Source organism: Vicugna pacos, chromosome 34 (genome assembly GCF_048564905.1).
Source record: "Vicugna pacos chromosome 34, VicPac4, whole genome shotgun sequence".
Lineage (NCBI taxonomy): Eukaryota > Metazoa > Chordata > Mammalia > Artiodactyla > Camelidae > Vicugna > Vicugna pacos.
In genome coordinates, this window is record NC_133020.1 from 15,190,131 (window position 1) to 15,204,269 (window position 14,139).

Below are 14,139 nucleotides of genomic sequence, written 5' to 3' on the forward strand. Positions count from 1 at the left end.
TAGAAAAGGGAAAAAAAAACTACACTAGCTTTATGAAAATATGTTATCAAAAGTACTAAGAAGTGGCACTTTCCTCATTTTATAAGATATCATTGACCTTATTTTGAGGCGAAAAAGAGCCACAGACGGGTCCATTGTGAAACACAGCTATGAGAGAAGGAAAATGCAATGTATCTGAGGAATTTCCTGTCTGCCCAGGCTCGGCAAACACCGATCCAACTAGGACTGCACACTTGAGGATCCCTGTGTCCTACGGGGACCAGGACACTTTGAAACAGGCTAGGAATTGAGATAAAAATTAGACGAGGGCATGAACCTGACGGCCAGGTGGCCTCGGGGATGGAGCAGAGAAGACCCCTCCTGGTGCCTGCTTTGGAATAGTAATACATCCCCACTGCAGGAGATTTTTCACCCAGTTTCCAGACCGCCAGGTCTGTGTGGTCATTCTATATTTTCCACTTTGGAGCACTTTGCAAACTAACTCTTCCACACTTATCTTTTGCTCCATGGAACCACCAAGCCTCGTGGTCCTCACAGCCACGTCAGGGGTGGCCTGCCGGACTAGCACTGCTCTTTCCGGAGGGCGGCGGCCTCTGTGATGGTTTTGGCTTCCCCGCGATGGGTAGCCCAAGGCTGGGTTGTGCTTTTGATTTTCATGGTGCTGGCTCTAAAGCACCCTGACCACTGATTCCGTTTAGGGGCCACCAACTCCCAAGACTCTCCAAGAGGCTGAACTCTTGCTGAAAGAGCCTCTGAAGTTCAACAGCAGACGGGGAGGGAGGGCAAAGGGGAGGCAGGGAAGGAAAGAGAGCCAGAGAGAGAAGAGAGAGCTCTCCTTTTCACTTTATCTTTTTTTAAAAGCATCTTTTTTTTCTACCCCCCCCCCCAGCCAAGACCCAACAGCAACAGGAGCAAAGCTGATCCACGTGGCAGGATCAAGAGGAACCTGAGTGCTTTAGCACATGTTCTCTCTCGTGACCAGCTCGGCTTCTGCACTTGGTGAGATTTGCAAAAAATATATATATATATAATAGATACATATTTCCATAGGAAAACAACCTGGGGTGTCTTCCCCTGTATGAATGATGAAAAATCAAACTGCATGGTCTTAAAAAACAAAAACACCATGAAACTAACAACGCGGGGGGGGGGGGGAGGGAGGGAGAGGAATTACAGATGGAGATTCCAAACGAGAAAGAACCAGGACTCGAGTCCCAGGCTGGTGCCCTCGGCCAGAATTCCAGCACCGCCTTTGCTGAGTGGTTTGTCTAAGGTGCTCCGGGGTCCCTCCTGGTGGGCGAGAGGAGTGTCACTGCCGTTTCCGGGTCTCTTCCCTTCCTCTCCTCAGTCATCCTGGCGGGCAGGGCGCCCTTGGCTGCCGGCCCGCCGAGACAGGGGCTGGTTCCTTCAGCACTCATCTTCTTGGTATATTTGTTCATCCAGCTCCTGGGACTCAAGGTGCTCCAGACGGTCTGTCCGGCCACTCATAATTTCATCCGGGGTCTTCATAAACCTTTGGAAGAGGAAATGGGGGAGTAAAGAGGTTACCATTTGCTAAAGTTGTCTTTGCCTTGAACTTGAAACTAACAAGAGAAGCCCCATTACTCTCACGCAGCTGGACAGCTCCTGAACCTGGTCGCTAATGCTGACTTGGCACAGATCAATGATACTCCTTCCTCTGACTACCTGAAAAATCGTGAAATAACTATGAAAGAGTCTAGGAGGACTGTGAGGAGGCAGCACTGTGGGAGCTGCATCGTGCATTCCCGCGTGACCACACGGGGAACCCTGGGACGGCTCACTTCTCTGCGTTTCTGAAGCTTTTCAGAGGGTTCCGTTTTGCAGAGACCCATGAGAGCTGTGTATCCATTTCCATCCCATGCTGTAAACCCAAGGGATGGTATTCAAAACTTGAATTTAACTCGAAGGATACAATTAAACGCTGAATGGAACATCTGGCAAGACAGTGGTGCTTCTGGAAATTGGAAAGGCCAGGATGGGATCTTTCTCGAGGTTATCCCTGATCCACCCCAAATGCTAGCACTTCATGTCCTTTTTTCTGTCTTCCTTTGCAGCTTGGTGTGCACAGCAAGCCTCACTGTTGTCTTTGGGTTTGTTTGGAAATGATGTCAGTGCCATGTTTTGACGTGATTTACGTGGTTCAGAAAGGTACTCTGGGTGCAAACATTCTACCCTTGTGGTGGGGAGGCCCTTCCCACAGCCTGCACACCGTCCCCTCCCTGTATACTATGCCTTCAACCTGACGACCTGTCTTAGAACATACATTCCCTCTCGTCCCTCCATGTTCAAAATCCCATGATGATCACTTACGAAGTCAAGGATCCACTCTGTGGCCTGCCCATCAGGCCATCTCAACCCAGGAAATGCTTATTTTCCACTATTTACTAGCACGAACCCTCCACTCCAGTCCGGCCAGTCTTTTTTCTTACATACATCACAGCTCACGCCATCCTCCAAACCTTTAGCTTTGCCCTTATCTGGAACCCTCTTTATACTCCTTTCACCAGGTGAGTCCTACTCATCCTTTGAGCTCAGTCTCATCACTGAAGGGCCGAGGAACCGCACCTGTCCTCCCCCAATGCCTGTGTTATCTCGTCGAGTGTCCCTCCCATCAACACGTCACTTGATGACACACTGGGCTTTACATCAAGAAGCCTTCATTTTGTGGCAAGCCTAGCTTTCAACATCCATTTCCTCAAAAGTGACTAATCTTTCCTCAGGAATAGCACTATTCTTGCCTTTTATCTTGTTGAAAATCATTCTTGGAAGCCTAGGAACCTTCTGTCGACGGCTGCTTTTCTTTTCTGCCCGTTCCTGCCGGCCTTTCTGAGCAGTAGACGCTGCAGTGTCCGCAGCTGGCCTTCTGCGTTTATCCTGTAGCTGGAACTTCGCCCTCAACATCTGAAGTCACTAACTGTTCGCTCTAGGCCGGGTCCATAGATGTGCTCTATTTGGCCCTCCAAACTAGCCCTCTCTTCTTTTGACTCCTTTTCCGTATTAAGCTGTTGATATTCCGTACCAGGCTTGTCAAGAAACAGGCACTGAAATCCCCTGAGATTTAACACAGAGTTACATAAAACACAATCCTCTACCTTCTAGGAGCTTGTGACCCACTTGTGGGGAGAAGGATTTCACATGTACAACTGTTGAAAATTAGTAAATCATGATGTGGTTTAGGGCCATGGGAACCCAAGAGAGGATGGAAGAAGGTGTCCATGTGTGTTTGGGCAATTGAAGACAGTAGACTTGAGTTAGACCTGGGGTGTGTATCTTAATAAAGCAAAGGGTAACGGGATACACCTTTCTGGCCTAGGGAATCACACTGGTGCTGCAGGGCAGCTGGAAGTGTGTGCTATGAACATGGGAGGCAGGAGAGGGGACCAGAGGCAGGGATTGTTGAACGCATCTAGGTGCCAACCATGAGGTCTAGACATCAGCCTCCCTCGCCAGGGAAACGATAATAATGCTTCTGCGTTTCTTGCATCTTGCAGGTCTCACGAGAGTGCTTGCCATTGGTAGATTCCAACCTGGAAGCTGCTGGTAAGAAATCTTGGGAAATGTGGCTCCCCGCCCCTGCGATACAGAATGGCGCGAGAATGGCGCTGAGGAACCAGCGGACAGTCCAGCACAGCGATGACTTGGCTACAAGAAGAGCCAAACCGTGAGTGTCCAGGTTGGTTGCTTAAAACAAAGGTGACACGACTGACGAGGAACAGGAATTCTGGGGGTGGATATTTCTAGATGGGGAGAAGGCCTGTCTTGAACGTTTCATGTCTGAGATGCTCATGTGATCTTTAAGTGGGTGTGTCCTATAAGGAGTTCTTGGAAATGAAGATTTGGAGTTTCAGGGGGATTTCAGAGATGCATATAGAGACTGAAGAGCCCAACCATCGAGAGGGTAACTGAAGCCTTGTAATGGGATCAGTTCGTCCAGGGGAAAGGTGTAGCGTGGAAACAGTAGGAGCCCAGGACTGAGTTCAGGGTGAAGGATGAAGAGGAGGCATCAGCAGAGCAGCCAGAGAAAGGAGGGTCCCCCCGCGTGTTTTTTTGTTAAACCTTATTCCATTTTGTCTCCATCTCTTGAACATTGTGTCTGTTTCTTTTGAAGATCTCAGTGGTTTTTACTGCTTCCTAAGTTACCTGACCTGCTGAATGCTAAAGCCCAGTTCCCTTCTTCCAATGCTCACACAATGACGTTTTGTCATTTTCAACCCAAATCCACATCTCCAGCCCCACGTGTAACTTTTCTGCCCCACCTGCCAAAACCCAGAACCTGAGGCTGGAGTTGAAGGTTGGATTTGTCGATCCCACCTTCTCCCAAGCTTCACTGGGTCTCACCACATCAGTCACCACCAGCGTCAGAGGCCTGGTCAACCTCTCCTGATCGTCCTTGAGCTCCCTTCTCCTTCCTCTTCTGTTTCTCCTCCCTTGCACAGAACTGGGAGCCACAGTCTATGTGGTGGGTTAAATGGCTGGAACTCATTAGCTGGGAGGAACTCTGGAAAGAGGAATGTCTAGTGCAGCAGCTTTTGGACTTACAACGCACTGTCATAAATATATTTTACATCATGACTCATCACACACACAGACACACACACAGCCCTGAAACACAATTTGCATGAATCAACAGTCACTCTTAATTCATGTGATACAGTCTGATATTTTCAACTCTATCCTTTCCTATTCAATTCTGTTCTATTTCATTAACCAAAAAAAGAAAAAAAAAAAACGCGACTCATTAAATCGATTTCATGATTCACTAACAGGTCCTGACTGCATCTGACAGACACTGGTCCAGGGTTGGCGACCTGGAAGTCTAGGCTGAGCTCCCTGCTTTGCCATTAGTTGTTCTGACTGGTCCTTTAACTGCAGTGGATGTAAATGCCAGGTACTACTATTTGATCGTTGCATTATTTTAAAGGCGAGTCGGACAGTGTGTCGGCTTTGCTATAGGACAGACATGAGCGGGGAAGTATTATTTTTGTTTTCCTTGAATTCTAACACACCAGCACCTGGTATCCAACGTGTAGCCATGATGGCTTTGGCAGTCGGATAGGCAGGTAGAGATCTCAGCAGTCCCCCTCCTCCCTCTTACTTAAAGGAAACAGTATCCTCTCAGAAGAAGGAAAGGAGAAAAAGGAAGTGCTACCTGAACAGAAGCCTTTGTCCCGGCTCCTTCCTGATAATGTTTAGTTTGTAGTAGTGGCGCAGGGCTCTGGACATTTTCTCATAGGTCATGTTTGTTCTGTTCTGTTTGTTCAAAGGAGGAAGGGAGAGAGAAAAAAAAAAGCACAAAGACACAATGAAATGAACCTTAGAAAAGGCGCTGGAGGAGCTATTCAAATACAGCAATCCAGCTGCCCCCGTGGCCCCTGGGGAGAGCTACCTGCTGGTCTGCTCCCTTCCAGGGCCACCCCTGTGCTTTGTGACACATGCTGTTGCCGAGATTTCTCCCAAGGGGAGTCCCCCCGGGTCAGAAATGCCGAGCTCCAGCTCGCCCAGCTCGCCCCGCACCAGCCTCCCTGACTTCCTCTCCTGAGGCTGCGCCCTGCGGTGCCCGAGGGGTTTCCTGCAGCCCCCTGCCCCCTGTCTGTCCACCCTACCCCTCCTGACCTGCAGAGAATGTCTTTTTCTTTACTTTTTTTTTTTTCAGTGACCTTTCTCAAACTTGTGTTTCTCGTTTGTCATTTTAAGGAAGAGACTTTTTTTGTTTGTTTAAATTCCTGTTGTGGAAGCAAGGATGCAGTGGTTCTGAGCCCCGGGGGCAAGGGCACGCTGCGGGAGTCGCAGGGCGATTTTTCTCCGTGACTCACACGTCGGAGTGTCTGTCAGCGGGGCCTTGGCCATATTTGGTCATGGCCTCTGTTCGGTCCTCTGAGGCTGCAGCCAGGACGGCGCTCAGCCCCGCCCTCCTATTCGGATCATCTGGGCCTTCAAGGTGCCTTCCCGGCTTTGCCCCACATCTACCTGTCTGCGGACAGGCCTGGATCCTGGTTACTCACTTTTTTCAGAAGGAGAAATACAGATTTATCTGTTCAAAATTTTTTTTTGGCAGGGGAACTCTCTGCTCTATTTTATTTTACTGTGGTAAGAACACTGAACATGAGATCTACCCTCTTGAAAAAAATTATTTAATTTTTTTGGGAGGGAGGGAGATAATTAGGTTTATCTCTTTATTTTTAGAGGAGGTCCTGGGGATTGAACCCAGGACCTTGTGCATACTAAGCATGCACTCTTACCACTTGAGCTATACCCTCCCCCTGAGATCTACCCTCTTAATGCTGCTGTTTTATGCACTTAAAATTTGTTTAAGTACAGGGACAGGGCTGGACAGTAGATCTCCAGAACTTCCTCATCTTGTTTAATGGAAGCTTCATGCCTGTTGAGTAGGAACTCCCTATTCCCCCTTCCCCAACCCCTGGCAACACGTCTACTCCTGGATTCAAGGAATTTGCCTGTTTTAGATCTAACCTCATGTAAGTGCAATCAGGCAGTGCTGGTCTTTCTGTGACGGGCCCATTTCACTTAGCATAATGTCCTCAAGGTTCATCCATGTGCCCATGTATTGCAGAATTCCCTTCTTTTTCAAGGCTGAATAATATTCCATTGGGTGTGTGTAACACAGTTTCTTTATCCATGCACCCACCAGTGGATGTTTAGGTTATTTTACCCACTTTTTGCATCTATGCACTTTAACAGTTTTCCTAACTATAAAAGGCTTTCTCTTTTAAAATCGATTCCCCCCTCACAGTGTGGAAAATTGTGAGACAGTCATACTTCTTTGCACTGTTTGCTTTTAAAGGAGATGTTTTAAAGTAACAAGTATTTTCTGTGTAGAATGGGGCTGTTGCGACCATGCGAGGGTCTAACCGAGCAGAACAGAAGTGACACTTCCCAAGGCCCCCTTGTGGGTCAGAGGCCCACAGTGCTTCCCTCATACCCAGTCCTCGGCGTGGGCAGCAGGGCCAGGCCAAGGGCCGGGACTGATGGTTGCTCGTGATGAGGCCTAGCAGACGGGGCTGTTCTGAGCTAACTGGCACCTGGCACACGGAACAAATGGAAAAGGGGCATCTTTAATTACTTCCTCCCCTTTGCAACTGTAATTGTTTGCCCAGCAAGGAATACACTAGATAATTATGGGCAGACTTAGGAAGCAGAAGACAAGACAATTGTCCTCCAACCCAGGGAGGAAGACTGGACCCTGGCCCTAGTTTACAGAACAAACATCTGACACCCTTTTACCTTATGGTTTCCCCACAGTCGAGCCAGTCCGTTGGGATCCACTATCCGGAATATTTTGGATTCTTTGTCCTCCCATCGGATGAAGTTTTCGTACCGGCTGTCAGAAAGCAACTGATAGACGTAATCCCACAGCAGCCTACAGTCTACAGGGGAAGAGAGGAGGAGAACACCGTTGACAAAGTTTCTTGTTCAGGCAGTAAGAGCAAGAATCGGGAAATAACCGAGTGGCCGCTTTGGCCTACTTAGGATCAACTCTTCAACTTCCTCGTTCCACAGCGAGGAGACCGAGGCCCAGAGGGGCCTGGGAGACGGTGCCGGAGGAGGCCGACCTCTCACCTGTGGAACCTTCGAGAGCAGCGAGGCCCAGCACCTCCTTCCACAGGTGAGCACACAGCAAGCTGGAGGTGGGGAAGTGACTGGTCCACAGTCATGACCGTGGCTTGAGCTTGAGCAGAGCCCACATTGGAGGGGCAGAGAGCAAGCTCTCACTGCCAATGAAGACGTTCTGAAAGAGGGCTGAGGACAGGTTGGCAGGTAAAAGGGCAGAGAGAGTGTCCCTGTGTTCCAGAGAGAGCGGTGGAGTGTCAGTGGTGGGGCTAACAGTGACTTTGGTGCTGGAGTGAGACTGAAAGGTGTGAAGACTGGGTTCAGCTTAAAAATGGCAGAAAAAAGAAGTACGATGCATGAGAAGTTATGGGAAGAGACAAGCCCGTGTGGTTTGGTGATGAGGACCACGGGCACTGTGGCTAATGTGGTTTTTAACAAGAATACAGATATGCTCATTGTAGCTACTCTGGAAGTTTTAAAAACTGTTTTATTGTAATGAAATTTGGGTAGAGAGGAGCTCAGGGCAAAAAATCCCTCTCCATTTGCAGAACTGATGGGGGAATCCTTCGGTTGGGCAACACATCTTTCTCGGTACAGGCCAGGCACCGTGCTGGGCCTTGGGCCTTGGCTCTTGGCTGTGGGTTGGCAAATTCAAAGAGAAGAGACATCCTGCACACCTTGCCCTGTTCTAGTGCTTTCTGGATTCATGCTTCAGATAGCCTTGACAGGTGGATGGGGACAGACGTGAACTTTCCAGGTCTGCTTGATGCACAGCTGGCCTCCAGATTACAGTAAGGGATGCCAGTTCCCAGGTATTCACGGTTGATCCCGGGAGATTAATAACTGAACACCGTGTGTGTGTTCTGTGCTACACAAGCATTACTTCTAATCCTCACCTAACCCGCCGCATCCTTTCTAATTTTCTGATGCCTGAGTTCACTGGGATTTGAACTCTGGGGCTCTCGCACCACAATATGCCGCCATTCCTTCCTTCCTTAGGTTGGGCGAGGCCTGGCACACCTGGGAGGGGAATGTCCAGTCCCTGTGTGGAATATCAGAGCCAAGACCTTCACCTCCCAGGCAGTGAGACACACCCTCCTTGGGCGTAGATTTATGGGGGAACTAAGTCAGGTCACCTTGGACAAGTTTCTTAAATCTCCTTGAGGTTCTGTTTCCTTGTTGGTGAAAGGGGAATAACAACACTTACTCTTCACGGGATTATCGTGTGAGTGACGATGTGCGTGAAGAGAGTGATGAAAGTTTCTCGCGTGCGGTGTGTCTTCTCCCAGCCCGGCTGCATCTGCCCCACACGACACCCGATGGGGCGGGTGCTGCTGTAAGTCCTGTTCTATGGACAAGGAAGCTGCGGCTTGGAGGGTTGGGCCATTTGCTCCAAGGGCACAGCTCCCGAGTGGCACGTGTTGGACGCTGAAGCCCATGCTCTGCCACCCTTCCTGGTGACATTTCTAGTCTCAGACAAGCTAGTTAACAGGTACATACTTGTAAGAGTTTAGGACTTTCTAGAGCAAAGTTTAACCCTGTTTTGTGTGTCCTTTGTGACATCCAGCTTTCTAGACTCGGAACAGTAGAAGGAACTGGTATAAAATGTGGTGTTTTCCAGGATGTTATTAGTCTTAAGGAACTCCCATGAAACTTAACACGACCATAAATCTTCAGCATCCCTTACTGTATCTTTTCTCCCCACTCCATTATCTGTATCTAGAAATCAATGTGATGTGTGATTTCTTGTATTTTGGAAAAGGACAAGTGGAATTCTCCCTAAACTGTCCTCCTGGGGGTTTGAACCCCACTGATAGAAGCTGGCGGGCCACTTGTGTTACTGCCCCTACCTGGCCCTGCCAGAGGGGGCGCCGAGGAGCAGCGAGAGCCAGGGGACCAGTCCTTGAGCAGGGAAGTACCTTGGGCAGTCAGGGCCACACTGCTGCAGATGGAGAATCATTGAGCTTGGTTTTAAGGCACTTGTTAAAAAGATGACTCTGGGCAAAGCCATGGAGTAGGCGGTGTCTTTCTCCCTCTCCGCTGCCCAACGTCTGACATCGTTTTTACCACCGACGGAGAACAGAGAACTGAGCTGTGGTTGAATTGTCCGGTTTTGGTCCTACCATCAACTGGCAGACACATTTTAATTTCCCACCTCTTCCAAGTAGAAAACATCGGACAAAACCAAACAGTATCAACACAGAATGCCAGTCAACCAGGAGGAACAAAAGTGGCCCGTGAACAGCATCTCCGTGTTTCCCGACAGGGTGAGAATCATTCTTTCTGCAAAGAGGTCTGATGACACCTTTGGATGCGTCTGGACTCGGAATGAGATTCTCTAGAGGGTTCATTTTAACACAGTTTGATGATTGGAAAAAAAAAAACACCTTACCTGGCTGTCTTTTGCAGTTTGATAGGAAGAAGTTTTGCCCAATGAAGGCGAGCACTCTAGGGTAGTTCCCGCACCTCTAGGACTTACTAGAGCGAAAACATAAAATGAACCTTCTCCCATCCCCCTCTGCTCAAAGATGTTCACTTCCATGGTTTCTGCTGCATCTCTTTTACTGTCTCATATATTCTGTTTCTCCCAAAACAGTGAAACGCAAACCAGACCATTTCTCCAAGTAAGGCTTAACCAGCGCTGGGGTACCTACCAGGACTGGCTCTTCCAAGGCATCAAACTGAGACCTTGACATCATAAACCATTCACTGAAAAAGACCTGGAAGGTGAGCTGCTGTGTGCTGGTAAGTGAAGGGCAGGGCGTGCCAGAGAACAGGCTTTACCTGTGAGTTGCAAGAACCTTTGTATCTTGCAGACTTTTCCCTTTCATTAAATGTGAAAATAACCCCCAATGAGCTGCAACTGATGATTTTAAATGACATTTCATCCAGCAAAGCCAACTGTAGCTGAGTAATAAAAATGGGTTGACGTTCACGACACACTGAATTACTCAGTCCCCAACAGAGGTAGCACCAGGAATTCTGTGGCAGAAAGCAGTTGTTTCAAGCTCAGAGGATAAGTGGCTTTTCTAACACGACTGATTGTTTTGTTTCTTTAGTTAAAAATTATGCCAGATGATAATAACTGCCTGACCACACTTTTTTTTTTAAAAAAACAACTGAAGTTCAAGCCATGTGAGTTATTTTTGTTTTTAAGATTTTCGTTAAATAAAAGGCAGATCCTTTTTAGTTCCCCCAGATCTTCTGGAGGCTGTTCCCAGGGTCCAGCAGCAGTTTTTAGCTTTGTCAGAATCCAGCCATCTCTGCACAGATACCATGTTCTTTGATCAAAAATAAAAATGCTTAAATTAATACTGTATAATAAAAACCACCAAACTCTGCAAACAAGAGTTCATCCCATTACAAAACACTTGGACATGCATGTGAAAAAAAATTTCTATCACAGTGTTTTCATTACTTTAAGGCGCATTTCTCTTACCCTAAAGTGTCTTCTCTATCAAGGCATGTGGGAATTTTAAACAAATGACCATGATTTGGATTGTCTCTTCCACGAGAGGAAGCTTATCAAAGGGTTTAGCCTGAGTGAAGTGCCATTTTCCAGTTGCACAAAGAGAGTTCTCTCTCTTTCCTGCTGTGTGAGGTACCTTGGGTATCCACAAGTAAAAGGCATTGTGAAAACTCCCTTCCTGTGGTTAGGGATAAATTTTCCCCCTCCCACGCCTGTCTCTTACCAGAGACTCATTGTACAAGCTTATTGAGCAGAGATTGTAAAAAATGGGCAATTCACACATAACCAACATGGTTTCTAGTGGGGGAAAAAAAACCATGCTAGACAAAACTACTGTTAAAAAAAAATGTGGGCAGGTCAGGTTATTGACATGAGAATGTTTAATGACGGTGGTTAATTTAAATTCGGGAAAGCGTGTCTAAGAAAGTAATTTTATGTTGTTTTAACTGCCCAAGTGGAATTTTAAATGAAGGTAGGTAAAACTGGAGTTCTGTGGATAGAATCACCAGCAAGGAGAGGGCTAGTGTCCCTGTTTCATGGCTTTAAATTTATCATGAAAAACTAGTAAGTTTATTTTAGGTTCAGCAACTAAACAGGTAAGTAATACACAAAGTAAGAAGTCGCTACTCTGCTTTATAGCAATGGTGCTACACTAGGGGCAGTCCTGCTCCCCCAGGGAGTATCTGACTCTGTTTGGAGATAGTTTTGATGGGCACAACTCAGGTAGAGGATGCTATGAGCATCTTGTGGGTAAAGACCAGGGAGGTTGCTAAATACCTTACGAGGCAGAAAAGAACCCCCTACAACCAAGAATTACTGGCCTCAAATATCAAGAGCACCAAGCTTGAGAAACCCTGCTTATGGAAAAGCCCGAGGTTTACAACATGCAGGGGGCCACCTGCAGCTCAGTTTTCCTCCTCAATTCTGGACCAGCCGTAACCTAGAAGCAGGAAGCTGATAAACCTGTGTTGAGGCGCAGAGGTGTGTTTGCCGAGGGCAAGTGCCTGTGCTTGGCTGTGGCTCAGGGAACCAGGAGCCAGGTGTGCCTGGCAAGATGGGAGATGGAGAAGCTAAGGCAGAGGAAACGGATCCATGCTTCCCAGCTTCACCGGGGCTGAAGGACCTTAGCTCCAAACACAGCTGGACCTTTTCACCTCGGGTGGCATGAAGTGTGGAGCGAGGCCAGGAGACACTGCAGTCACGCCTTCCAGCTGAGACCAAGCCCCCAGCTGGAACCCAGGAAGGCCCGGCCCCTTCCTGCTCAGGTGTGGAGGCCGCCTGGGAATTTGCATCCAGGGGCTGCTGGGAGGTAAGGATGCTGTTACCGAAATGCACGCCCTTAAACAAACTGGAATTTCCAGCCTCCTCCAGCCCCTTCTGTTACTTTCCACCAGCTACTGTGCTGGTACTGTTTTAGCTTTTAGAAAGTCTGTCCTGAAACTTCCTTCTCTTTCAGGGTCCTCTGATGTCTTGGCAGTTCACAGGGACTCGGCCAGAGTGCGAGAGGCCTGAGCTCCAGGGGACGCTCCGGCTGGTGGGAAGGACGCTGCCCTCTCCAAGGCTCCCGTCCACCTCCTCCGAGTGCCGACAGTGGCACAGCCTCCGAGGAGGTGAGAGAGGGTGAAGCAGTTCATCTCCAAGGAGATGAGGAAACTAGGGTACCTTGAGGGCAGGCCAACGCCACTTGAAACAAACACCCAGACACAGGCCTTCTGGGGCAACGCCCACCCCAGCTCCGGTGCACAGTGCTGCTGGCCCCGCCAAGACCCCCCCCCCCCCGCAGCCCTGGAGGGCAGCAGAGGAGGGAGAGTAACCCTTAGAGATTAACCTGCTTGTGCTATTTACATATTTGCCCTTTCATGCTCGAAAGTGCCCAGAAGTAGGTACTAGCGTCCTCATTATTACAGACGAGGAAACCAGGGACACGAAGAACCTCTGGCTGGGAGACACGGGCTGGATTCCAGTCCTGGTGGCCCCAGACTCCACGCTCTTCCCCAGGAACACTCCCCACTGACTGCTGTTTAAGACCCAAGGCCGGGAGCTGTAGAGGGTTCTGGGCTCAGGGTCTGCAGAAGGTTATTTGCCTCAGGTCCTGCGGGAGGACACAGCCTTCCCGCTGGTCCTAAAATTCCGAGCCCCCTGGCTTATGGAGACATCCCAAACCCTGTTCTTTTTTCCAAACACAGTATTTACACAAAGGCGTGCACACCTCCACCCCTCACCGCCAAGGCCTAGCCCTGGTCACGTTCGTACAAGCCACTTAGCCTTCTCTTTTGTGATGCCTTGTTCCCTTCTGGGTGGCTCCTGAGGCTCATCTGTAAAAGGCAAGTCCACATGCCTCAATCTCACCACCAAATACCACCGGGGGGAAGGAGGGATGGCAGCGAGAGGGAAGGGGGCAGTGCGACGTCGCCTGGTCCTTGAAAGCCCTGAGGATGCGCCTCTACCTGCTGGCCCCGGAGTCTCAGGCCTGTGTCCCGTCATCTGCGGTAAGATTAGAGGCTCCCAGGATGGAATTTCTGCACACATAGAACTCATCCGGACAAGTCAGTAAAACCAAGACAGCTCACTGCTCTAGCCAGGTGATGGGGGACTCAGTCTCCGTGATGAGAATCTTTGTTTCTGCTAAACGCGTCACCTTAGGAGATAATGCACGTATTTAAAAAAGTCCCTTTAAGGTTCTGAAAGACTGCCAGGACCATCAGGGGGCTGGAAGGGCAGAACGTGGAAGGGGGACGATGCTACGTCTTCTCTGCCAAGGGGTTAACTAACTGACAAGAGCCTCCCGCACCACGAAGAAGTTTGTGTTTGCAAAGAAAATCGAGACTTGAGCAGAGGTGGTGAGGTATGCAACAAGAAAAGAAATACTCTTTCTTTGGATGGATGGGTTTGAACAACCAAATCCGTACAGACCTCTAAAGCCCCCACTTTTGTGAGGCAGATAATGCATGGGTTGCATGGATTCAAGCCACTTTGCCAATGAATCTTGCTTCCTTTGCAGATCTTTGGATTCAGGCCAAGAAAGGGACAGGCAGACAGGAAGTCCGGTAACTCAGGTTTTCATGGAATTGAAGAACTTT

At 48.8% G+C, this 14,139-nt stretch overlaps 1 protein-coding gene across 6 annotated transcripts in view; it reads right to left on the reverse strand.

Moving 5' to 3' along the window:
- Positions 1-827: 827 nt before the first annotated feature.
- ETV6 (ETS variant transcription factor 6) overlaps positions 828-14,139 on the reverse strand; it is a 219,180-nt gene continuing 205,868 nt past the window's right edge. For all 6 annotated transcript variants that reach the window (XM_015235648.3, XM_031670662.2, XM_072954782.1 and 3 more), the window contains 3 exons: positions 7,264-7,406; positions 5,171-5,271; positions 828-1,513 (listed from right to left, as the gene is read on the reverse strand). In XM_015235648.3, coding sequence (XP_015091134.1) covers positions 1,408-1,513; positions 5,171-5,271; positions 7,264-7,406 — 350 coding nt within the window. In that variant the 3' untranslated portion in view covers positions 828-1,407. The remainder of the gene's footprint in view (positions 1,514-5,170; positions 5,272-7,263; positions 7,407-14,139) is intronic.